At 40.2% G+C, this 26493-nt stretch overlaps 1 protein-coding gene across 2 annotated transcripts in view; it reads left to right on the plus strand.

Moving 5' to 3' along the window:
- COX10 (cytochrome c oxidase assembly factor heme A:farnesyltransferase COX10) overlaps positions 1 to 26493 on the plus strand; it is a 96060-nt gene that overhangs the window by 36907 nt on the left and 32660 nt on the right. For both annotated transcript variants that reach the window (XM_002198693.6, XM_032751530.3), the window contains exon 5: positions 26352 to 26422. In XM_002198693.6, the coding sequence (XP_002198729.5) occupies positions 26352 to 26422 (71 nt within the window). The remainder of the gene's footprint in view (positions 1 to 26351; positions 26423 to 26493) is intronic.

The following is a 26493-nucleotide window of genomic DNA, read 5'->3' on the forward strand; positions in this document are numbered from 1 at the left end:
ATTGGGGTCTTTTCAGAGAATAATGCATTTGTGGAGGCAAGTAGAGATAAGTTTCAAAAAAATATTTGGCTTAGTGAGGATCGAGATTCAGTAGGGAAAATTAATCTTGACAGAAGAGGAAAAATATGTTTCTGTGATTGGAGGTTCAGTAAGAGCATCTTACAATGCACAAAGTTCTAAATATTTTTTTTCAATAGATATGGATAAGTTTTTAAAAGAAATGTGAATTGTGGAAATCAGAGCTTTCCTTCTGTTGTCAGTTTGCTCCATTCTGCTTAAAAATGTTGTTAATATGTATGACACAACTTTCATAGTTTTCTCTCTTGCTTTCTTTTTTTGCTCTTGCTTTTCTTTGAGAGAGGTAAAATGGGATTGGTTAAGAAAATATATAATATTGATAACTCACATTTGCATTGCTCGGGAGAGTTCAATAACTTTGGTGGTTGTGCTCTTTGGTGACCTTCTGTTGCAGTGGTTACTTCTAAAATGTCTTTATCTGGTTTTGCCGATTTGACTTATGGATTTTGGGGACTTAGGTGACGGACATGAAAGTTTTTTCTTTCTTTCACCAGTAGCTGTGATTGCCTGTGGCGACATGAAACCACTATATTTCCAGTTAAATCCACTTTGTGGCTTGTAAAAGAATTCCTCTCATTTGGAAATCAAGATCTAGGGAAAAAAAATCAGTTTTTAGTAGTGTTATCCAGGGCTTGGACTCAGTTAGGGATGGGGCATAAGGTGTTTATTAAATGCCTACTGAGTTTTGAGCTCTGCATTAGAGTGACTTAATTCTGCCTTTTGTCTGGTTTAACACTAAGCTTTTACACTGACCGCTTAGCTTCAAAATCAGTTCTAAAATGTGGCTGTAATTTTACTGGGTAGAGAAGTGAAGGTCCTGCTTTGATGGCAAGATTGTCTAGATCTGCCTATGTGTGTGCTGCTGGCAGTGCTGTTGCCCATTTCTAGCAATAAACGCCTAAATGAGCAGTGTAAATTTAACTTCTGCAAGGAAACAATAGCAGCACAGCTTTGTGTTGTATAAATAAGTATGCCTGGAGAAGCTGAGGTTCCTTGGGTAGTAAGCAGGACAAGGAGCACCATTCTGGATGGTGAGATAGCTGCAGGCAATTGAGCTAACAGAGAAGTCAATACAATTTCTGGCCCTTAATCATGGTTTGCAAAGATGAGAGGTGCCCCCCTGTGTAATAGTGCTAATTGCTGCAGATTGAGCCTTCATTAACGTTTTGCAAGTAAGCTGTATTGAGAGGGGAGCAAATCTGACAAGAGGTTTTATGGAAACGCAGCAATTTCATACATACAAAATGTTGGGTTTTTTTTTGTGTACCATAGTGTTGTAAAGCTATCTTTTCAGTGCTGAGGACTTGTCAGCCAGGTCATGGCACAGGGTAACCCTGCCTGCAGAAAACAGCTCTGTTTGCTCATCTCTGAGTGCTTGCAGGATAGAGCTCCACAAAGGTAATGTCTTTAAGCCACTGTTAGATTCCAGCAAGTTTTGGTGATTTTATTTAGAAGTTAAATATGTGTGTTACTCACATATGCTCTTATATGTGAGATTTCCTTTAGGTTTTACTACCCATTGTTTATTCTGATGTTTTGCGAACACCTAGAAAACACAAATACACCTTTTCATGTTTGATTCCCAGATGTTTGCATAAGAAACTAGATAATGACTAAAATTACTTAAGCTACCTTCCCAGTCTAGCTAATATGATATTATTTCTATTGGTTTTCACTAATACAAAACTTGAAAATTATAGGTTCTGTATCTCAGAGCAAAAAAGCCGATAGTGTAACTTCAGCAGAACCTTTCCTGTCATATATTTTTCTACTTCTCTCTTTTCTATCAAGGCATGGCTTAAGAAATTCCAAGAAGAAAGCGTGGATGTAAGGGGGCATAAATATGTTTGCTACGTCAGTGATATCTGTAAAATTTATAATCTTGAAAAATCAATGCAATTCAACCCAGAAATATTAGCAGATTACAAGCTAAATGATTTTACTGAGGGAAGTTTTTTTTTCTGTTTTTCTTTTTTTTTTTTTGAAAACTATGTGCAAAGTTGTATTTTATAGCTTGGGTTCTTGTAGTGTGCAAAGCTCTTGAAATCAAGAGACTTTGTTGCCTGCAGTCAAATCATCTGTCATGCAGCTGTAGATGAGTTAAATCAATAGTCAAAATCCTGTATTGCGGTGTAATTTAATTAGAATTGTAAATAATTTGGTCAAAATTATAATTCATTATCAGCTCATTAGTGTACGTGCTTGTATGAAAAATGTCTTTAGTTAAAGTTTTTTTAAATAAACCAAACCCTTTCTGTTGAGCAAGAGCTCTGGGAATTCTATTAGCTAACAGGAGAATCTTGTTCTGTATCTTCTCTGTCAGCAACTTGCAGCGTTTCTCAAAAATATGTGAAAATCTACTGTTCCTGCTAACATCTGCCACTTAATGTTTCACATGTTCTGCTGTGTTATAAAGAATTTATTATATCTGTATATTTTTATTTCACTGTAATGATTGTGTGCAGGGGATTGTACTGTGAAGGTACTATGTGGTGCAGTAGTGGAGGGGGTTTGGGTTTCCAGGATTTGTAATAGTGTTGTAGGGCATAAATCCCAATCCAAGTGGAGTCCAGAGTGAATTTTTTATTTACATTTGAGCTGATATTTTAATTGCCGCCTGTTAGCTTTGAATTATTTTATAAAAGATCATGTATTATTGATGACTCTTTGTTCTACATAATTTCATTGTCAATCTGTAACTGTTTCCAGTTGACTGCAAGAAATAATTGCTTAATGTGTAAGCTGCTGTGGTTCTCCCATATTATTTCTTGCAATGACCAGTTTTTTCTTTGGGGTGTGCCATGCTGAACATAATTCCTTTTTAGCTTGAAACCAAGGTTTAAAACTGTTGCAGTACCTACAGCTGAAAAATTTCATTCATCCTTTGCCCTCTCCTCATAAAACTATTTAAGAAACCACAAAGACTTGGCCAGGAACTCCAAAATTATACAATTCATTGCAAGATTAGTGAATTTATACAAATCTACGTGTTGATTTTTAATACTCTTAAATTAGATCCATCTCCTTGTATTTGCAAAGAGAAATCTTCTTCCTCACCAAAGCCTTGGCTCTAAATCACTTTCCATCTGTGTGGCCAACACCTGATTGCGCATGCCATCACCAGGAAGATTTCAGCACTGTTCTTTGTTATTTAATGATTGAAATACTTTTTTTCCTGCTTCCAATGGCCAGAAGATTTATAATCCTCCGGGGACCTCTGGAGCTACAATATTTCCTTTCACAGTTCCTCCTTCTCCAATTGCGAATGGTACTTGCAGGGTAACTCATAGTATTTCCTCCTCCTACACTTTCCTTTTCCTGAAGCCATCAGATTTGTTTGTTTACTCTTATGTGCTCTTGCAAGGCACTCTACAGCTCTGGTTTCTTGACCGACCAGATTTCACGTACTTCCAGTCTGAGGGAAATGCCAGCAGGGATTGGATTTAGAGATAGTGCTCCTTCTTTATCCTAAAATCTTTGTTTCCTGTGCTGCCTTCTGTTGCAAAGGATGTGTAGAAAATAGCAGTCTAAAGTATCCTTGAAAAATGTCATGAAGTAAAAGAAAAAACCACAAGCAAATTATTCTTATATGTGAGATCTTTTAGTATCTTGTATGTGATACTGGAAATGTTATAAATAAAGTCTTTCTTCACTGCAGTTGAAAATTTGGAATCTGACGAGCACGATAATAATTGTATTTTATGATTGTCTTTAATGAAATACCTACAGAGCTTTACATTAAATAATCTTCAGCACTTGAATCAAATAACAGTGCTTTTCACTCACTACAGAACCTGCGAATAATATACTAAAAATATTTGTAGCAGCTTCTGGACACAGTCATCAAATATTTTAGCAATCCTCTGAGGATTCCTGTTCCTTAACATTGCACGTTCTTTGCATTTTTCGAAAGTCTTTCAAAATGAGAACAAGAAAAAAGAAAATGGAGAAAATATGAAGAAAAGTAATATAAAGTATTATATTCAACTTGGAGATTATCTCTGGGAGGGAAGCATCACCTCTTGGAAAACTTCATCAGATCAGTGAAATTATGCAGTTGGACATCTTAGGTGAAGCATTTTAGGAAAATAAGTACCAAAGAAATCTTTGTTTTAGCTGAACAACCGATGAGATGTCCTTTAAAATATCTGTAATCGTGATCTCAGTGGTTGAACACCAAAATCTGTTATCCATAAGCTGAGATTGTTTTGAATGCACAAGAGTGAATTTAAGAGTGTGTGGTACTTCATTTTAGGATGTGGAAGATCATGTGTCTCTAATAAGGAAAAAAATTCAACACTGTATTTTGTATATCATAAACAAAATACATACAATGTTTTCTTGAGAGAATGAGCTTTCACAAAAAGGCATTTTGAATTCAATCACTTTTCCCTTCTGCATCATCAAAAAACATTATTGTTAGAATTCTGAATCTCATATGTTTGTCTGGTGCTGTTTTACTCCTCTTTTTAGTTTACTTTTCACTTGAGTGGTAGTGCACATAAATTTCATTTATTTTTAGTATTTTATCACTCTCAAAATCCGTTCTCCTTCTTTCCACATTGTGACACTCATCCAGTGTAAACTTTGCTCTTGTGGGTTTTTTTATTTGATTTGGATTTGAAAAACTGGAGTCCTAAATATTATTTTGGGTAATTGGATGACATAAAAGGCATAACTTATTAAGCACTTCCCTTCCTTAAATTGTTACACTAATATATAGGGTTTAATATGTTTTTTCCTGTGTAATTTTTCCAGTGCTTATAAATTTAAATGTTTCAGGCAGTAAGCTGCTGGCTGCTGCTGATAATTCTGTTGGTTGTTTTAGGCAGCATTTGTATGTTAACTCTTATACAAATTAAAAGTAAATTAAAAGTGGCTATGCCTTATTTTGAGGCACTAAAAAGCTCAGCATGTGACCCCAGTATCTGATGCATGCCAGTGGCACCAGGACTAGTGCATCCCTTCCTTGGGCAGGTCCCACTGCAAATGCAACAACCTTCCCCTTCCCTCCCTCTTCCCATTATTCTGAAAGATGGCAACATACAACCAACTCTTTCAAAACATAGCACCTGTTCTGATGCCACATCATAGAATTTCACAAGGATTTTTTTTTTTCTTCTTTTCCTCCTTTTTTGAGAAGTGGGCATCAAGTACTACACAGGTCAACTAAAATACTGGGAAAATACTCAGCATCCTATTCATTATGCAGGGCAAGTGTCCTTCATGCTGTGGGACTTATCAGCAATTTCAGAGCTTTCAGCAGCTCCTCCTGTGGTCCCAGTCCTGCCCGTCTGTCATGCAGGCTGCTGAGGTTGCCCCATCTCTCTATCATTTGATATGGGCTGAGAATGACAGGCAGGGGAGCGAGGGCGGCCCCAGGCGGGTGGTGGGACTCTGAGTACAGCTGCCGAAAGCTGTCAGGATCTTGCCAGCTCATCCTCTAAATGAAGATCTTCCATTATGTTCTTTCTCTGTGGCTAGAGACTTTTCCAAATCCACTATGTGCTTTTCCAGAAGCCTTGAACAGAAGTTGCTGTTTGTAGAGATGAAAAGCATGGCAGAAGTTTTCCCTTTTGTGCCTTCAGCATTCAAAGGCACCTTAGCCATCTCATCCCCACACACTCTGGCATTGTTCAAAGCCACCTTTGTGTGTCCCTTTACATCATATTTGCTTTTCCGTTGTTTATTTTATGCCATCTCTGATGTTCTGGAAAGCTTCTGCAGTGCTATTGAACAGCCACACCCTTTCTCTTCCCCCCCCCCCCCCCTCCCCTGATCTCCCCAGACTCCCTTTTCTCAAAGTACAGTTTGAAGTGAGCTATAGCATTCCCCTGTATCCTGCCCACTTTGGCTTACCCTGTTTTGCCTGTTAGGGCAAAGCCCTCCTTCTTTTGAATAACAAGCAGAATGCTGTCAATTACAAACCTTTCCATGTTGCCAGGAGTCAAGGGATTACTTTAAAAACCACTCTGTCAAAAAATAAAAATTAAAAAATGCGGTTTGTGTTGATGTAGCATTATAAATATATATTATTATTTATGTCATAATCCAAGGCAGCAGTAGCTGGCTCCCAGTGTGCAGTTTCCTTTTAAGCTGATGATATAGGCACAGGACTTTTGAGTTGAAAAAAAAGCCTAAGGACAGGCCCCCAAATTACCCAGCCTATGTGGTGTGCTGGGAGTGTTAGTGGGGCACCCCCCTAACAGCCTGGCAGGGTGAACCCAGACCTCACATACCCATAGAAAGAAATATCTTGTCCCAAGGCATTTATTCATTAAACTGTGTTTATCTTGCCTCCCCTACTCACTCTGCAGACTAAGCTACTACACATATACTCCTATTTTAATAGGAACATTCATAAATAAATTAGCCTCAGGGGAGGCCAGGAAGAGGTTACATCTGTGGTTATAGATGGAACAGCTCCACAAGGCCAGGATGATATTATTTACTGCTTGGTTCTGTATTTCTGCTTACTGCTTTGAAATGCACAAAAGTCACAACAACTTCAACATCAAGGGTGGCTTGTTTTGCAGTTGGAAATCATGATTTAAAATAGCGTCAGTACAAGTCCTGCATTTTGCTGGAAAATGGGCACTTGGTTGAGCCTTTTTCTTCCCTGGGTGCCCCAAGGAGGTAATGCATGTGCTGATGATAAACCCAACAGGTGCCAGGGCTGGTGGGTACTGGAGCCAGTTGGCTTTGTGCCGGCAGCGCACAGTGGCTATATTGTGTCTCTAGGTTTTTGTGTACTTCCATGTCCTTGTGAGGGATGGTATAACCCAGTTGAAATACATACTTAAACTCCTGAGGGATTAAGTGTGTTTCCTTTGCTTTACAGTTCAGAATTTTACAGTTTCTTTGTTTGGGGGTTCTCAGATTGCTTAATGATTTTTTTCCTCCCGGTTTTGCCCAGATGTGCAGAATAGCTGTATTTGAACCTTACTAGGTTTGCCAACTTTATTACTCAACATATGGTATATCCTTTATTTTTGTCTAGTATATCATTCTTCTGCTGACAAATCCCTTAGTACAGGCTTTTCCCTTATTATTCTTGAATGGTTCATTTTGTGACTTGTATGTACTCCAAAATTCAGCTTTTTTGCTAGTTATTCAAGGAGACAAAATGTCAGATGTTTTGCTCCTGTGTGAAAAGTATTGTTTAAGACATCACTTACTAGAAGTACCATGGTCAATTACTGTTAAAAGAGCCCTTTTTCTCACCTCCCTGGGAAGTTGTTGCTCTCTGACATAGGAGAAGCACCAGGAGAAGGCCTGATATTATGTGAGTGCTGCAGTGCTGTATCAGCTCAGGAGCAAGTGTTGCATCCCAAGCCCACAAATGGCTCCGCTGTGCGTCTGCTATTGACTGTGCTGGAGACCCCAAACTTCCTAGTGAGGAGGATGAGCCCGCATGGGTCTGCTCAGCCAAGGCTGCTGGTGTTTGAGATCCACTGTCAGCCCCAGCCTGGATTCTTGCAGAGGTTTGGGGAAACTGTGTTTATTTCCACTTCTAAAGCATTCCCAAAACCAGACTCTTATCTGTTCTTCTCTTGGCTGTATGGGGAGGTTAGAAATGCGACTGACGTGGGCAAGTTGGTTTCTCATGGTACAAAGATACATTCATTGCTCCAAGCATTATATCTGCACTTATGAGTACATTATAGTCCATCCAAATCCCTGCATCTGTGGCTCATCCTTACATACTTATTCTGTATTTATAGTGACCAACATTTGCAGAGAATGTGAGCAGGGATTGTTTTCCTGGTAGGCTTGGGAGCAGATTCTTTTGCGGTTTACATCTCTATAACTCAATTAAGTGACATTAGGATAGTCTTACATCAGCTGAGTTCTCTGCCTGGAGTCAAAGTATAAGTCTTAATAATGATGGTTTAGAAGTGATTTTTCTTTATAAAATTTTATTAGTGTTTTCTTCTGAGCAGTTTCTTAAGCCTTTCTTCCTTTGTAGCAAAGTCTGTAAGAGACATCTCACTATTTTGTTTGAGTGTCAGAGACTCCGAATAATTTGTAGTCTGCTGAAACTATCCCCAATATACTGTTTGCATAACTCTTGTATAAGCTTCCCAATTCAGTTGTAAAGGCACAGATCACTTGAATTCTAGAATTTATTTCCTCTGCAATAGAAATAGCACGTGGCTTTCTCTTGGCAAATTGTTAATGTTTGTATCTGAGTTTGAAAATTATAAATTGCTGTCTGGTACTAATTGCCAGTAATAACAACTATAATAGCAACTGCTCAGGTAGTCTTCCATATAATGAGAAATAAAAATTACTTCCTTAAATTATTCCTGAGATTCACAGTGGAGTGGTCTATGCCTTGAGAAAAGGAGTAAAATTCTGTAGCTACCAAATATGTCAGTCATGTATCATACAGGAAGACCCAGTTAGAAAAATCCTTTTCAATTTCTTTAAAGAACAGGCAGAACAAGTTGTGTTTTGTCATTAAATGATATATTTTTCAAAGCACTAATAATATCTGGCCTTCCCTTGTCTGGAACTCAACTGCTGAACTTCCCAGTAAGTCCAGTTATTTGGAGCTGATGCCCAAACCACTGAGCTGTCATTCCAGCACAATTAATTCCTAACCTTTCATCATGATTAGGTTGGCTGAGCTTTGGTTGCTGTACTGGTGTTATCCCATTGGTGATACCTATTGGGATGTCTGCTGGCTCTTTCTGCAGTTATTCTCATAGCAGACACTTGGGGTGAGGTTTTTTTGCCAGACTTTTCTTTCCTACAGGCATTTAAATTAGTAACTGTGAATGAGGGTGAATACTGAAGATGAGATGAGCCATAGAGACAAGTGGTGGGGAGCTGGACAGCTCTTTTTTTTAGCCATATTTCAGGGCACTGTGTTCTTGAGGTAGACAACTGGAGTCCAGAGTGTATTTTAAAATCATATAGGCCTTTCACAAAGGCACCAAACTGGGGCAGTGTGACTGTGAAATATGGGGTTTGTAGGAGTGATAAGTGAGAAGGAACAGGATCAGCCATTTCCTTCACTAAAACCTTGCACTGAAATTTCTTCTTGAGCTTCTTTCTCAATGTTCCTGCCATCCTGAGAAGTTTTATTTTAGACAGACACCCAGCATGTGTTGCAGTTGTACCAGGCACTGTGCTGCTGGAGCTGGGCAGAGCTGCTGGTGCCTCCTGCTGCTCCCACCAGGAATTCCTCAGCCTCTCCAGTGTGTCTGGGCTGAGGACGGGATTGGACCCACTGTTACAGCTGAAGCAGCATGGCATGAATAGCACACAGGATACATTTTTGCTTCAATAGTAACATGTCAAGATATTTTAATATGTATTCTGTTTTTAATGTGTCATTTGGAAGTCCTCCTGCCCAGCTCTGTGGGTGGGGAGGGTTTTTCCAGCTCAGATTCTTGGGAAGGCTCATCTTCAGGTGCTGGTAAAAGTGCCAGCAAAACCTTGGGTAATCCCACAGCTCCCTGCTGTCTATTGCCACTCAGCTTGTATTTTAAGTGACTTTAAACAAAAAAGCCCAAAGTATTAGCTCTTAAAGCTTTATCTATTAACATGTCACCTGGGTTAAAAGCCAGGATTTTGCTTTTTAGTTCAGAGTTTTATCTACTCTTGATCAAGCCTGAAGGTTTCTCAGGCAGAAGGAACAGAAAAAGAAAAAAAATCTTCTTTTCTTAGAGCATGACTGTGCAGTAGTGTGAAAAAGTCAAATGCAATCTTGACTCAAGCAAGGCATTTTCATGGAGGCTGGGAACCATTAATGCCATTAGCAGATAGCCATCTGTAAAACTGCACTATTCTGATCTCCCATATGCAAGAAAAATTAATTCAAATGGGAACAGGTGCTGAAAAGTACTTGCTGGGATGTGGGAGGGAACAAGGAGACAGACTTACAAGAGGTGGCTGAAAGAGCTCAGTTTGTGTGGCCTGGCAGGACAAAAGCTGGTGTGGGTCTGATTGCTCCCTAAGTATATCCAGCGGTAAGTACTAGGAGGAAAAAGACTTTGCTGTGGATGGAGAGCAGTGTTAGTAAAAGAATTAGTGGGTTGAAATTAGCTGTGTGTAAATTTAAACTGGAAACAGGATGAAGGTTTCCAGTTATCATAAACTTCTCTAGCAATTTATGAACCAGCGATCCCTTGTGTATCACACAGTTCTCTGTGTTCCAGAGGCAGCACAGCCCGATTCCCTTATTTAGCACTTCGTTCAGCCTCTCTTTGTTCAGCCTCCACAGCAAGGTTGAGTAACCTGCTCAAGCTTTACACCCAGCTGTTGTCTTGTCTTTTGATGAAATTACCAAAAAAGTATGAAATTTGTTTAATAGGTCCATTATTTGCCCGTTTATTCCTCTAATAAGGACTCATTCAATTTAGAAATCTAGTTTCTGAGGATTTTGTCCCTATGAGTGGCCCTGGACTGAATTTAAAGTGTGATATATTTGCATTGTGCAGAGCAATAGCTATTCCAAACAGCTAAAATCTGTCATGTTTCTTCAGTCCAAAGAGCTGATGCACCTGCCTGGACCAAGAGAATTAACTAGATAAAAACTAGGAGCCTGGAGAAGCTTCCCTTGAGCCCCTTCCTTGTGCTTGAGGTTTTGGGGTTTGCGCATTTTCCAGATCATCACAACTGCTGTGTCTGAGGAGCCCTGCTCCCTGGCAGAGCTTGGAGCATCCATCTCATCTGTCCCCAGGGTATCCCTGGTGCCTCCTCCACAGGCGCCGCGGCTGCTGCTTGTGGAGACCCGAATGATTGATGGTGCCACCTAATTTTAAATTGCAATTGAAGCCTTATTAGCCTGTGATTGCTAATCAGAATGAAAGCTGGCTTTTGTTGGCTTTTATTACTCATTCCACTTTGTCCATATTAGTTACAGGCATAATGTGATTTCTGCTCTGTTTTGCTGATACATGGCATTCCCAAGGGATCCCCTTCTCTAAAATCTAGATTTCTCTGTACAGCTTGACAAGTTGCTCTTACAGCCATAGAATGCTTTTTAATACTTTATAGTTCTCAATGCAAAGAAACTTTATGTTGTTTTCATAGGTGAGGGTGACATAAATGTTGAAGTGCCTCCTGTTACTTGGTATTTAATTATGAAAGCATCCGCTGGAAAAATAGTTAGAGCCTGGTGTAATCGGCACTGGGACAGCCGTGCTAATCTTTTCATTTGGTCTAGACATCAAGGATGCTTTGTGCTAGTCTGGCTGTAGCCTGATAATCTAAGACCTTCTGGACTACACATTTCGGTAGTCTTTATGAAGGGAAAAACTCCTCCATAAAACCCCTTAGGTTTGCGTGTTCCTCAGGCTGATAAATGCCTGTTTGATTAGTTCATGGAAAAGTTATTTGGATGAACCTGACCATGGAGGTTGGCTCTGTGTTAGTGCTGTGATGTCTGAGAGGGCAGCAGCCCCTGGGTGTCAGGACAAGGGTGCTGCTCCTGCTTCTCATGGCTCTTTGAGCTCAGATAATTCTGACTAAACAGCATTTCCATGTTACTTAGAAAATATTTTTGTAATTAGTTACATTCCTAAAGAGATCCACAGTTCCTGGCAATTGTTTGGAAGTGACAAATGGGTTTCCTTGCTCTTTTCTTCTATTTCTCTTGTTAAGTAGCAACAATTCTTCTTGTTACCTATTTTAAAACAATTTAAAGATTCAAAATAAGCATCAAAATAATTTCCAACAGTCTGTTTTCCAAAACCTATCCACATACTTACTTCTCATGTATCCAGTTTTAATCTGCAGCATGGTTTATGTCAGACCTCTGCATCTTTAATTAAGGAGTGGGTGGGAGGGCAGCAGCTGGAGACCCTTCACCTGTAAGATGCATTAGGAAAGTCATTCAAGGTCAAAACAAGGAAATTCTGCCTCAACAGTGGCCAGAACTGAATGCCTGAGGAGGAGTATCAGAACATAAATGAGGTCTTGTGTTATTGATGAGTATTTTAGTTCTTTGCATGTAAACATTTAGATTTTATCTAGCCTGGAAGAATTCCAGAATTGTCGAAAGAAAACTCACTGTCTGAATGAAACCACTGTCTGGTTTGGCACAGTGCTGGGAAGAGCTGATGTGACTTCTCCTTGGGGAAGTGGTGATGATGTGAGTGCTGGGATGGGTGAAACACAATGTGCCTGAACTTGCCATTGCTGGGGCAGGAGCAGCTCCTGCTGTGCCCATGCCAGTTGTGCTGACCTGCCCCAGCCAGTTTGTATTGAGATAAAACTCAAGTCCCCTGTAATCTGATGTTGCCCTACAAATAGATAAGTGTGACATTAAGGAAATACAAGCTGGGAATGCATAGTGGAGTTATTTTTGTCCTCTGGATAAGGAGGCAAAGCCTGGCTCTGGCATTTCTGCAAATCTGTCACTGTGGACTGTACCCAGTGTGGAAATCCAGGCAAGGAAAGAGTTGGAGCCCCACAAGGGTGAGACAATGCTGCATTGCCAACTTTGCTGGTTCATACTTGGTTTGTTTTTCTGCTGCTTTCCTGTAGTACCGTGGCTTGATGGTGGTGGAAATACCAGTGTTCTGTGTTCATTGTTCTATGTTCAGAGAGTTTCAGGGAAGGTGCAGATACACATCTGCACTCCTGGTCCCACTTACCTTTTTTCCTCTCCCAAAAGAGTATCTTCTGTAAAATGCAGATCATAATCTACTTATTTGTGGGGAGGAAAGACAAGAGGATACAGCAAAATTAAATTATGCTGGGTTTTTTGTCTTTGCCTTATTTTAAACAGTCAAGCAGGAGAAACAGCCCTTCTAAAATACATTTATATAGAGATGATGAGGCCTTGGCACACATTTCCCAGAGAGGCTGTGGACTTCCCAGCCCTGTAAGTGTCCAAGGCTGGGTTGGTTGAGGCTTGGAGCGACTTTGTCTAGAGGTAGGTGTCCCTGCCCATGGTAGGGTGTGGAACAAGATGGGCTTTAACGTTCTTCTCAAACCATGCTATGAATATCTGTATCTGTAAATAATATGTTTTGTCTGTATCTGTAAATATGGTTTGTTTTGCAGTCTATAACATTTTGGAGAAACATTATCTTTCTTTAATAAAAGGCTGTGTTTGTTAAGAACCAAGTGGTGCTAGGCAATGGGATGGTTGACTATGGTGAGGTTTGACTGAAGTACTCTGGAATGAGAGGAGAAACACCTCAAGGAAGGGCTCAGGGCTTGACTAGGTCTTTCTGTAACATCTCAGTATTTGCAGGTCATCCCGCCTCCCCCTCTCCTCTTTCTCTCCTCTCTTTTCTTCTTCTCTCTTATTAGATCTCAGTGCCAGATTATTTCCCTGCAAGCTTTTAGAAGCTCGGCTTAGTTGTCAGCAGCTTGTCTGCTAATAGGCACAACTGTTCTCCATCAGGGCTGTCTGAGCAAAGCATCTGGAAATGTGGAAATTCAAAAGAAATATCGCTGGTGAAACCCAACAGAGAAAACCTGTGCAGGTTTGGAGGGGAAGCTGCCAAGCTATAAATATTTATATACTAAATGCATATGCTGGTGTGTAAATGAAGTGCTTTTAAAGCCTATGAGAAGTCTTCCAAACCTGCCTTGGGTATGGTTTAGTTTAGAAAATATATTTGAAACCTTTATTTGTATGAGCATATGTTTAGACAGACACTGCTAAGGAGTGCGACAGTGACGGGTGCCCACCGTTCCCCTAGGACAAGGCACGTGGCATAAAAATCTGTTTTCCTGGTGGCAAATTTTATTTTTCTAGTTGTTGATCCTGGGACCACAATTGAAGCTATTTGTGTAATTTCTGGTTGTTTTTAAAAACTGGAATATTTTTACACAGTGAAACTGGGTTTACCTCAACTTTTTAGACAAGCTCCTAAGGACAGAGCTAATAAAGAAACCGTGTTTACTAAATCACACAATTCTGTGAGTTATTTTCATTATTTGTTCAGTGTTTAAATGACTTGTAAAATGTACTTAGATGTCTTTCTAATTTTAATATTTCAGTTAAATAAGTAGGTGGGCTTAGCATTACCTTCTGCACCAGTTTTGGTAATATAAATATCCGTGCCCAGATATTTATAATTTTCAATGATTATTTTAATTTTTTCCCCAGTATAACATACATAGTAACCGTGTGCTTTGATCTTTTTATTTCGTGCTTCCTCAATAAATCTTAGTTCATAAGGAACATTACTGAATGTTGCAATTCATTTCACCACTTCATATTTAATGATTATCATGTAAGAGCATATTGGGACTTGTCTACACAGGAACTACAACGTAATTAAATGGGGGTATACATTTAAGGACTTGCCTGCATAGGGAAATTCATTTGAATTTTAATATGATGTGAATTTGTAAGCATATTGGTTTTTTCTTGGGATGTATTTTATGGGTATTCTTATTTTAGAGTAAGACCTTCCCATTACAAGCTTATTTTGGAATTGCAAAGTTAGTGTTTCTCACACACTTTCCTCAATGAAGAGTTTGAAATCTGGTCAAAAGTAGATGTTTCACCATGTATTTTTGCTCGTAGAAGTATGGCAATATTTATTTGAGTTTCAGTTTGTAATGTTAGGGTTTTTTTTTAATTTCAAGAGTTTCCATTAGAGCAAACAATTTGATTTTGCAATTCTTTTTTCAGAGGATCTAATAGCTTTTTATGCTTTGATTTTTGTAAATTTTCCTTTTTCATAGGTGCATATATGTGTTGGGTGGCACCACATATAGATCTGGACTTGGGGATAAGCAAATTAAATTTTTTTTAAATTATCTTCTTGCCAACAATGATCAGTGTAACCTTGATGCTGGACTTCCAGAACTTTGGTTTCTTCTTCTTACACAGAATCCCAGGATGGTTTGGGTTGGAATGCACCATAAAGCTCATCGAGTTTTATCCCCTGCCATGGTGAGGGACACCTTCCCAGGTTGCTCCAAGCCCCGTCCAACTTGGCCTTGGACAATTTCAGGGATGGGGCAGCTGCAGCTTCTCTGGGCAACCTGTGCCAGGGCCTCCTCACCCTCACAGGGATGAATTTTTCCTAATATCCCAGGTGGGTCTGCCCTCTGGCAGTGGGAAGCCATTTCCCCTTGTCCTGTCACTCCATCTCTTTGGATGAAGTCCCTGTCTTTCTTTATATATGTTTCCCTAGTTGCCTAAATAAAGATGTTGATTCAGGATGAGATACTATAATGCACTTCCATTACCACAAAAAGACTTTTTATGATTCTGGGTTTAGTTTCATAGAAAATGAACACAATGTCCAAAACTCCCATGGTGCCAGTCTGGCTTTAATGCCTTGCACAAAGGGCTTCAGTCAAGTGTCCTGCTGAATCCAGATGATTTTTTTCCTTTTTTTTTCTTGTGATTGAACAAAGCAGTAGTCCCAACCATTCAGCATTAGCAAGACCCGTGTAGTCAAAGCTTCCACATCCCTATGGTGGCACCAACAGGAAGGAGTTGGAAATACTCCCCCCAGAAGCTCTCGGATGGATGGATGGATACTGACGCCTGGGGGAAATCAGACCACTGAGGTGCAAGGTTGGTTGGTTTTTTTCCCCAGTAGATACTCAGAAAACTTCATATTGGCTAACACTTAGCAAACAAAGATGACATTTGAGGCATCTGGAAGACAAACCTGACAAGAGTGGCATTTCCATGTCAATATTAAAAATTGCTGGGAGTTCACTGCTCTGGTAATATCCATGGCATGAGCAGCAGGAGCTTGAGCCCTTTGTCTGGGCAGGGAGTTCCTGCTTTAATAACCCTTTTCTTGTGTGCAGTTTTGGACACTTGCTTTGATGTGGGGAGGTGCTGGTGTAACAGCACTTGTGAGCAAGAAGCTGCAGTGTGGTGGAAAGGAACAAAAACTTCCCCCGGTTCGTGTGGAAAGCACTAATTTATTCCAACATATTGGAAGCTCATGCAGTGCTTAGAACAAGTCTTGCTTATATGTCATTATGTTTCTTGTTATGCTATTATTTTAAGAATGGCCTTCTAAAATAGAGAGAGCTATCCTATTTTTCCATATTTCTGGCTGCCTCTTGGCAAAAATCTTCCTGTTGCCAGAGGTTAGATTAAAATTAATGATGTTTTTACTTCTAAGGCTTTTGAAAGGATCACTGGCACAAAATAAATAAAATTACACGAGTGAATAGGTCATTATAACTTAAAAAGAGGGGAGGTAATTTGATTTGGTGTCTTAATTGGTTTCCAAGCTAAAATTAATAGTATGTGGAATCCCTCTTAGTAACATGACTCAGAACTATTTATTTTTCAACTCCTCTTTTCAGATTTATGGGTGTGTTATCTTAGCATTTGAGAGATGCAAGCAGTACTGGAATGACAAACATTTCTCGACAGCTTTAGAAAGATGGATGGTGTGATGACCCTGCAACAGGTTTGGGTGTTTGTGTTTTCCAGTGAGTCATTGTGAGTCTTGCTTCACATTCATTCTTAATGAGGGAGGAAGGAGAGGTGAGACCTAATTATGGGTTTGAGATGTCTTTTGTAATCTTAACTTCTCAGTGTACAGGTTTGTCATCCAGCCCTCAACAGAAGACCATAGTGATGGTCATCCCCAGCTCATGGTCCCAGTTGGTGCATTTTGCTTTTAGAAAAGAAGATGATTACTCAATTTTACTGCAAAGCTGGTACAGAATGATTAGCTACACCTTGGATATTTATTATTTTATTGTTATTGCGTTGTTACTTTATTTGGCAGTTCTGCACATTCTGCATAGAATCACGTTTTAATGAAGAAAAATCCCTTACCAAAACTAACCTATTATGGGCAAAATCCTTATGCTTGACCAGAATCTTTATATCTTTTCCATGTCTTATGATCTGCAGAGTTGTGATAGCCCTAGGAGGAGAGAGAATGCCTTGAAAATATTACACACATGGTCTACCACATAAAATATCTGTGAAATTAATAAGCAAAAAAATGCATTATTAATATATTGATAGCTTTCTGGTAAGTCCTGTACAGATGGAAGAGACTGATTTCCTTTAATTTGCTTTATTGCCAAGATTTAAAACTAAATTAAACCATTGTCATACAAATGAAGTTACAGCATTGCACTCATCAATATGCCTCTGATATTCTCCCTTAACAATTAAAACTCTTTAGTGTATTAGAAACTGGGCTTCTTTTGGCTCTGGGAGCACACAGTGGAGGGAAGGAAATGAGGCTGTTCTGCCAGTGCAGTGTAAATCGTGAAATGCCCCTCAGGGTTCCTTTGCTTTCTTTTTAGATCAGAGAGCAGATCAGATTTAGAGCAACAGGAGAAGGTTTAAATTGTGTTGTAAGCTGTCCACTATAGACTTGATAATTTCCTTAAGTGTGTTGTATAAAAATATGACTTGAAGTTCTCCTTGATACCATCTCCTAATATTTAAAAGCACTAATTCCTGTGGAATTATTTTACTAGTAGGTTTGAGCTATGGGTAAGTGGAGCAGGTCAGCTCTGTGACATTTGGACAATGTTAGCATGCTGCATTGCTCAGGCACGTCAGTAAAGGCCTATGCCACTTCACACCCTGGTTGTTCACATTTAAACTTTTTTACTGATTCTCTTGCAACATTCCTTCATTGTGGCTTTTGGGGCTTTGAGGTTTTTAATATTTTGGCCAGAAGGAGCTGTAGATTTTCATTTTGCCAAATATGGCCAGACCAAAGAAAATTCTCTTTCACAGATGCCAGGAACTTCAAGTATAAAAATTATCTTATTTCTGAAACTAAAAGATATTTTGAACAAGCAGTTTATATGTTTGCACCTACTGAAATAACCTCTGCCTCCCCAAAAGCAGACAAGCCTGCTGCTATATGTACAATGCTGCTTTTGTCTGTCTTGTAAGAAGAAAAAACTCACTAATAGGATGTGTCAGCCATAAGCAGTTAAAACCAACACATCTCCATGTGATATAAGAGAGTAGTTTATGGATTAATACTCAGGTTCCTGGCAGGAAGCACATTGCGATGGATTAGTATTCTTATCATTTCAGTGACAATTTATAAAAAGCTGATTAAAATGACCTGGATCTGGGACACCTGGGCTGGAGCCAGGAGATGTATGGAAGTGATTTAAATCTCACCTTCCTACTTCCCTGCTTTAATCTCCTGGGCAAGAGCAGAGCACAGCATGGCTGCTTGATTTTATAGCTCTCTAGCAGTCACAGGGGACTGAAAGCAGCTGATACTGATGGTCTGGAGGGCTCTTGAGTGATCTGCTCTTTCTACATCTGCCCTGCCTAAACCCAGGAGCTCAGGATTCTGCTGTAGTTACTAGGCAGAAATAAAATGTTCGTAGCTCCTGCCTCTGTTTTCACTCCTCTGGAGGAGGTTTGTGTCTCTTGGTTGACTCAGGATCTCCTGCTTGACTTAAGTACTGCATTCAGTAGCAGAAATACTTCCCCAAGAGTTCCTCAGTAACAAGTTTATTCCACCACAGGAATTTGTCTAAGCCATCTTCAGTATCAGATTTTATCTGCAGTGTTGCTCAAAGCAGCTGCACTGTGTCCAGAGGACCTGGCCTGGTGTATTTTAGGACATATAGTAACTTAAACCAGATACTGACCTTGTGCAATACCTATCTTCAGCAAAGAGCTTGTTATTTGAAGTTTTGTTTATTTTTTAAATTATACGTTGCACTCATGGCATGCCGGCATTGTGGCAAATACGATTTAATGCAAAGGAATCTCTTGAAGAAAATATCTTTGCAAAGTGATTCAGGGGATATTTTGGTAAGGCATAAAGGTGGTACTTTTCTTTGACCCTAATAATGGTTCCTAAAAAGTTCATAGTAATGAAATAGTTCTCGAAGAAACCATGTTACAGATGTCACATGCTTCTGACATCTATTTAGTGATGATAATTAATCATTAAAAACGTGCAGGGGTAGAGAACAGATGTGGGGTGATCAGAGCGCAGTTGTGGAAGTGTGTTTAGGGAGGTGAAGTTTTCCTTTTATTCCAGGGCAGCACAGCACAGATAAATGTTGCTTCATTGCCTTGTCTCCATGACCCTGGCAAGAAAGAACACTTTAACCCCTCAGTGGGAGACACACCATTGTGGTGCTGCTTCTCTCCTGGGGTACATGATGCACCAGCACAGCAGTGAGAGCTACCTAACAGCTTCCCTCTCCTCTTTTTGTGTCCAAGGTGACCTGACCCAGAGACATATATCAAAAAATTGAAAGATCCAGAGGGAAATTAGCTGATTTTTGGCCAGATCAGGTCATTCTGTGGGTGCAGTTGGTTTGGTGAGCACAAGGGAAGGTTGTGTGTTGTTTATCCAACTGAAACCCATTTTTTAGCAATTTTCATTTTAAGTTGAAAAGGGAGAGCCTGACAACAACAAAATCCAAAATGATGGGAAGATATTCAGTGCAGCGTGTCCTGCACTTGGAAATTGCCTCCTTTGATCAAGAAGGCAAAAAGCGTTGATGGGCTAGTGTCCTCCTGGAAGAGGGGCTCAAGAAAGGCTTGGAGAAAGGAGCTTTGTTTATGGATGCATTAATTGTGTGCTAAATAAAATGGACTTGGTGCTGGTAAATGGATAATATAGCTTTTAGCAGCTGGCCAGAAAGCAGTATTCCTTCCCATAGAGGTTGTTTCTCCAATGTGGATCGCATGAGGTGAAGCCTGTCTGTGGTATCCAGCTTTCATTTCCCCTGAAGCCATGGCTGACCTCTGTGAGGCCTTGGAATACACTAGTTAGGTGGCTCACGAAGTCAGCAGTATTCAAGATGGAACAGCTTTTAAGGGCCTTCTTTTATTTTTATTATTTCATTTTTGTTACACTATCTTCCTAGTAAAATATGATTTTAATGAGAAGAGCTAGGCTCATTGGGGGTCACCTGACCTGCTTCTCATTTACTAAACCAGGAGATTCATGTCTTTTCTTCCATTTCAAGCTTTCAAGGTTAAATGAGCTAGTTTTTCATGCATTGGTACTAGAAAACTGGATTCAAAGATGAAGACAAGAAAATTTTTTTATGTGGAGTAAAGTAGATAAAGAATTTTGGTACAAATGCCATGTTATTTAACTTAATTATCATTAATTTCTAGCTCCTTGCATCAGGCTTGGACAACAGGCCCAGGGTCTTTCCTTCCATCCCCACTGCTCTTCCTCAAGTGAGTGCTACAAGCACATCCACACCTGCAGAGCCAGTGGTTTATCCAGCTAGGCTTCCCTAGTTACCAGCAGTGTATTTCAGGATATGGCCATCATCCTCTCCTCTATCCTGACCCCTCATCACTGTGACAAGCCCCACAGATGCAGCAGCACTGGGAACATGTTGCTGTGACACTCCACATTATCAGCCGTGATACAAGGAGCTTTTCAAGCTCCTTGTAAGGGCACTTGTGGTATCAGCAAAGGATGTTGTTTGCCCAAAGTGCTGAGGAAGAGGCCCAAGCTGCAAGAGCTCAGTGACCACTTGTTTTGTTGGTCAGAGCCACTAAAAGGATTTGGATGAGCTGAAAACAAACATGGAGCACTGTGCCAGGCATGCTGGCAGCTCCAGCTGCTGTTGCCATTAAGGATACTGAAATACTAAATGCCATGTAAAGCCTAAAATGCCCAATTCTGGGGACAGTGTCTCTGGGAATCCTTGGAAAGCCACACTTATGGGTAGTCAAGAGAATAACAGCATCACCTTTTGAGCACTTAAAAGGAGAGCTGGCAGACAAGTTGTTAGTCAAACTGGTCAGACGGGTGCATACCAGTGAGTCTGCCTTCTCCATCCTGAAAAATCTCTGAAGCCACAAATATAAACATTTTCTTAGCAATTTCCTCCTGTTGTATTCCCTGTACAGAGCAATGGGCTTTTAAATACTGGCTAATAATAGGAATTTGTCTGTTATGGGGGGGGGGGTGGGGGCGGGGGGGGAAATAAACTGTCAGATCCTTTATGTGGCAGACCTTTTCAATTTTGTGGGACATGACGGTCTGGGGTTTAGCTGCCCTCTTCTGTAACAAGTAACAAGTAACATTGTTCAGACTTGCATTGATTTCGTTTTTAATTAGAATCCTCTTTGAGATGGAAAATATCAGAGCAGATCTATAGTAAGACTGGGAACTTCACTGCCAGAGGGTTTTCAGATACGGCCTTAAAAAAAAATTTTAAAAAGCTATTTCTAATCCTTAAAATATTTGCCTTGCTTTATTTTCATATCTTGAAGACAAACAGGTGCTGTGTGCCCTTTATGATTCTCAAATATACAATCTCCAAGCCAGCAGTCTCCAAAGCCTTCCCTTGTTTGTACAATTAGGGTGGGATTTTCAGAATCACTCAGTGTTGGTCTGTCTCTGCTCTCATTGAAGTCAGACTGCCATTGACTTCAGTGAGAATCGTGTTAGATCAGCACATGAGTGCTTTTGAAAATCCTTCCCTCCACTTTTTTTTTATTCACATCTGTGTACAATTGAGTAAAAAGACTTTTGTAATATGCTTTAATTATTCTTTCTCGTTTTCATATAAAAGTGATTGGAAAGAAACCAGAGAGAAACCTATAATAATCTTGACTTTGATCTTATTTACCATGAGTTATATGTTATGTTTTTCTTCTCGATTTATGTAATTATATATTACTTTATGACAACATAAAATAAATCACTGAAAACATGAGGAACAGAAATAACTAGGTAATATTGAGAGGAAGAACAGTCTCTGAGGAAAGTACTTGACGCTTCTTGGTCTGGTGAGTTTCCAGTGTTGCTTGAAGCTACTTTCTTTTGCCTGCGTGGGAAAAGCTGGAGACTTCATGTAAAAGGCTAGTGCTGAAACCTGATGAATTTGGAGGCTGCATGGGCAGCTGCGAGGAATGACTTTCTGGATGTCGCCTTCCCAGGAAACTGCAGGTTATTGCCCAGGTCTCCACAGTCTGCTCTGCCACTGTGCTTTCCACACAGTTTTGGTCCACTTGCTCCTCCCTGGTTCATGCACCTTTTTGGTTTCCAGTGTGTGTTTCAGTGGTGTTTCTGGTTAACTGTTTGCTCTTGGGCAATACCAAAGAAAACCAAAGAGAATCAGAGCTTTCTGTAGCTCAAGGGAATTGGGAGAACTGCAGAAACACCTGATTCAACAAGATCAATATTTGCAAGACTTGCCCTATACAGCCCAGCTTCACCTCTGGCTGTAGATATCATTGAAGTGCTCTAGGGGGGCATCCAAGCTGTAGTGGTTTTTATTTCTATTGTATTAATGTTTGCTTGGGTCTGTAGCAAGAGTTTTCAGCTGAGGAGGAGCTTTGGCCATCACCTATAGCTCATCTCCACCTCCCCATGTGGTACATAGCAGGGGAGATTTTGCAGACCAGCAGGAGGAGGTGACTGCTTCACTCATTAGTGCTGAAAATTTACCAGAACTGCCCTTCTGGGAGGCTTTGAAGAGAAATATGTAGTTCCAGAGGGTAATTCTGTTGGCAGAGAACACATGGAAGCCTCCTTGGATTCAGGGGTGGTTTTGCATTGGAAGGACCTCAGAGTTACCTTGAATTAAATTGTCTTCTAATGGCAGGGTTCCATTCCATCTTTAGACTCCTGGGGTTATCGGTTCCGCTGTAAATATGTGCTCAGCATTAGAGTAAAATGTTATGTCAGTCCATGGCACACTGGTTGCCTGTTTCAGCTGCTGCTGTTTCCACCACATGTCACCGATTAGAGCTGGGCCAGCGGCCAGGCTGGTCCTTGATACACTTGAAATCCAAAGTAGTCTATGAAAGATGTTTATTAGCTGAAGTGTGGCAGATCTGTTTGATAAACTCTACGGCATATTGTTCCTCTTAGTGCTCTCTGTTGGTGTTTTCATGTGAGCACGAGTAAAGGTGTTGGACTGTTGTAATTCAGTAGATGTGATCTCTCCTGCAGAACCATGGATGGCAAATGCAGAATGTGCTCAGGGCTCCACTGGCCTAATTAACTGAAAATTGTCAGGCCACTGTCTTGGGAAACTAAATTGGTGGTCTTGATGTTCAACATCCAGAGGGTGTTGAGGCACTGAACAGCCCTGGAGGCTCCCCAGGGAATGGTCACAGCCCAAGGCTGCCATAGCTCAAGGAATGTTAGGACAATGATCTCAGGCACAGAGGGGGGTTCTTGGGAGTCTGTGCAGAGGCAGCAGCTGGACTTGCTAATCACTGTGGGTCCTTTCCCACTCAGGAGAGTGTGATTCTATGAACTGATGGAAGGAGCAGAAGTCACCTGCAAAGGCAATGGACGCACTGTCCTCTTTCTCTGTCAACTAGTCCTGAAAGTGCCAGCATCATGTAATCTGCAGCTGCAAGGTGTTGTTACAGAAATCTTGGCATAGTCTTAATAAAATTATTAGTCTGTGAGCCCTCCAGAAGGTCTGAGTGTTCAGCCACCCTCTGCAGGCATTGCTGGTTCCAAGAGGTAGCTTGAAATTAAACATTCTTTAATATTTCACTTATAAACAAAGTGGAAACCAATGTGAAGAAACCAAAGGAGAGAAACACCATGGGTGTAAACAGCTCTGAGCAGTAATGTGACAGCTACACTAGGAATTGTGAGATGCTTAAGATATAATTACTCTATATTAATGAGATGAGATCTGCACAAAAAGCATGATGAGCCTGCCAGAGAAATAAACCACAGAGTACTGGCTAGCCTGATTTTTTTTTTTTTTTTTTTTTTTTGCCATCATCATGTTTTAAATGTTCATGCATACTGATTAAAATTTAGTTTAGGTTCTTGAGAGCTGTTGCCACATCTTGTCACTCAGGGCTTTTTAGATGCTGTAGATTTAACCCTCAGTCTGCCCTTTTGGTGGCCAGTATCCCAGATACTGAGGGCAGATAATATTCTGCCATGTTCAGCTGAACTGATGCATTCAGACTTCCTGAGGAAAAAGCATCTTGAGTGCTTCTAAAGTATTTATTTATCTAGACTTCATCTTACTGAATTTACTGTTTGCTGAAACAGGCAGGACTCTGTTGGCCTGGCATGAGATAATGTTTGACTTCACTCTTTCATTCTTATGGAATGATATTTGAGATGCATGGCTTTTTTCATTTTTTACTAGAATATCAGGGGAAAATAATTTCAAATTGAGAGAGAATTTTGCTGAACATCTGGGAGCAAAATGGGGAAAGTTTGATAAATGACATCTTGCTGACACGGAATAGCAACTAGCTCAGTGAATGAATCTAGGGCATTGCAAGTAAAAGGATTTTATTAAATTTAGATCAGTTGGAAGTACAGCACCATGCTGTATACATACGCTTGACAGTAACAGATTATTCCAATTGTCAGATTTAAAAACGCGAAAAAATTCAGTCTGAAGTCATGCAGTAGTCTTAATTTCAGGAGCAGCCGTGTCTGTATACAATAGACACCGACATTTTTGACTACTTAAGTCAGCAGAGGAGATTCTTGTTCAAAATTTATATTCTGATCAGAGGTTGATTGCTATATTAAATATATGTAAATATTTGATACACTAAGCATGGCATTATCAGCTTATATTGATAACCCAACTGCATAAGTTAAAATTATTTCAGGTGTTGGCTATTCAGCTGTTCTTCATTTTAGCCATTTTGTGTCTGAGACACATTGAGTTTAAAACTTGCACATTATTTTGAGTTTTTCCATTGCACACAGGTACCTTTATGTATAAGCTTAAATACTGTCAAATAAGCAAAAATCTCTTCACCTGCACAATTTTAATCTGGAAGTAACTCAAGGCAGTCAGACCTTTGCAAGTAGAAATAAAACCTGTGACTTACAAAAAAAAAGTAATCTTAGTGCAAATATTTTCTGGAGAACAGACTTTAGTCCTATAGAGTTTTTTCCCTTGTATTGCTCTACCGTCTGATGTCAAATGTCTTTTTTTCCTCCATTTATCATAATTGCCTCTGAAATCTAACAGTGAAACAAACCATTAGCAAAACACTGAGCTGCCAGAAGCAATCTCTGGTTTCAGATCCAAATGGGGTGCTTTACTTGCTCAGAAGAAACTTGTGTCTGTATCCTATAGAGATTCTTTGTGAAACATCCAACATTTCCAGGTTAGTGTTGAAGTTGAGAAGATCTGACCTGTCCCTCCAGCATGAGGTAGAGGGCAAGGACCTGTCAGTGCTTTCCTTCCAAACCAGGGTCTTCACCAGCTCTAGTGGTCGTTGGGAATGACCCTGACCACTCCACTCGGCCATAGCTCTTATTTGTATTATGGTTTTGCACACATAAAACTGACTGGCTTTAGATTTGCCTGGATGGCAAAGTGCATTCAGTTTTTCCAGTGATATTCTTATAAAACAGGTCCTGCAGAAGCCTGAAGGAGTTCTGAGCGGGCTGATAGTGCTGCCTGAATTTTCCCATAGGCCGTGTTAGAAGTCAAATTGGGTTGTGACATTAAATAACACCATATGGTGTGTTCTCTCCCTCCTCCTCCAGCTGGAGGCTCAGAGCAGTTCCAGTAGCATTTTACAAGAGTTGATTGATTTTAGGATGGGTTATAGGTTCTGGCAAGGTAGGTGATCTTGGAAAAACCTTAGTGTTTGTCTTTTAAAGACCAGAAGGTCTTTAAAGAACATTTGCAGGGACAATTTGTACTAATATAGAACTGTGATCAGGAATCTGGGGGGGCTCAACCTGGAGAAAATGAGTCTCAGGAGAGACCTTCTGGCTCTGTACAAGTCCCTGACAGGAGGGTGCAGCCAGTGGGGCCTTGGCTCTGCACTCAGGGAACAAGGGTGACAGGAAATGGCCTCAGCTGGTGCTGGGAGAGGTTTCAGTTGGGCATTAGGGAAAACATCTTAATTGAGAGGCTTGTCAGGTGTTGGAAGGGGCTGCCAGGGGAAGGTGGTGGAGTGACCATACCTGGAAGTGTTTGGGAAACCTGTAGATGTGACACTTGAGAATGTGGTTTAATGATGAACACAGTGGTGGTACTGGTTGGACTGGATGAGCCTAAAGATTTTTTCCAACCAGAACAATTCCATGATTTCTGTGTGTGTATGCAAATGTAATTGTGTATGTCTAAAAGATGTGTCAGACCTATTGAGAAACGAACTTGGGATCAAACTGTACTTCAAATGATGAACTTTTGGGGTCTTGTACAAACTATTTTTGTCCTTTGGGTGATTTTCTTTCTAAGGGGATGCCAAAAGCATCAGTGCAGACTATGAGAGCTCCATAAAACCCATTTACCATTTGTGTTGTATCCTTGAAACGTCAAAAACAGAGATTAAAGCACCTGCAGATGCAGACAGGACATTCCATGCATGGTATGTTTTCCCGTATCCTTTCATTCTGATTCTTCCTTTCTTGTTTTAATTACAGTTCTTTGAGGTTCCGTTTGACTCAAATATGAACAGGACTAAAAACAGACCACTGGTGCGAGGACAGATCAGGTAAGGCAATGCACACCTGCTCTGGCTAAGGAGGAATAAACCTTTTATCTATTTCCAAGTTTCTCTCCCTC

The sequence above is a fragment of the Taeniopygia guttata genome, chromosome 18 (assembly GCF_048771995.1).
Source record: "Taeniopygia guttata chromosome 18, bTaeGut7.mat, whole genome shotgun sequence".
NCBI classification, from domain to species: domain Eukaryota; kingdom Metazoa; phylum Chordata; class Aves; order Passeriformes; family Estrildidae; genus Taeniopygia; species Taeniopygia guttata.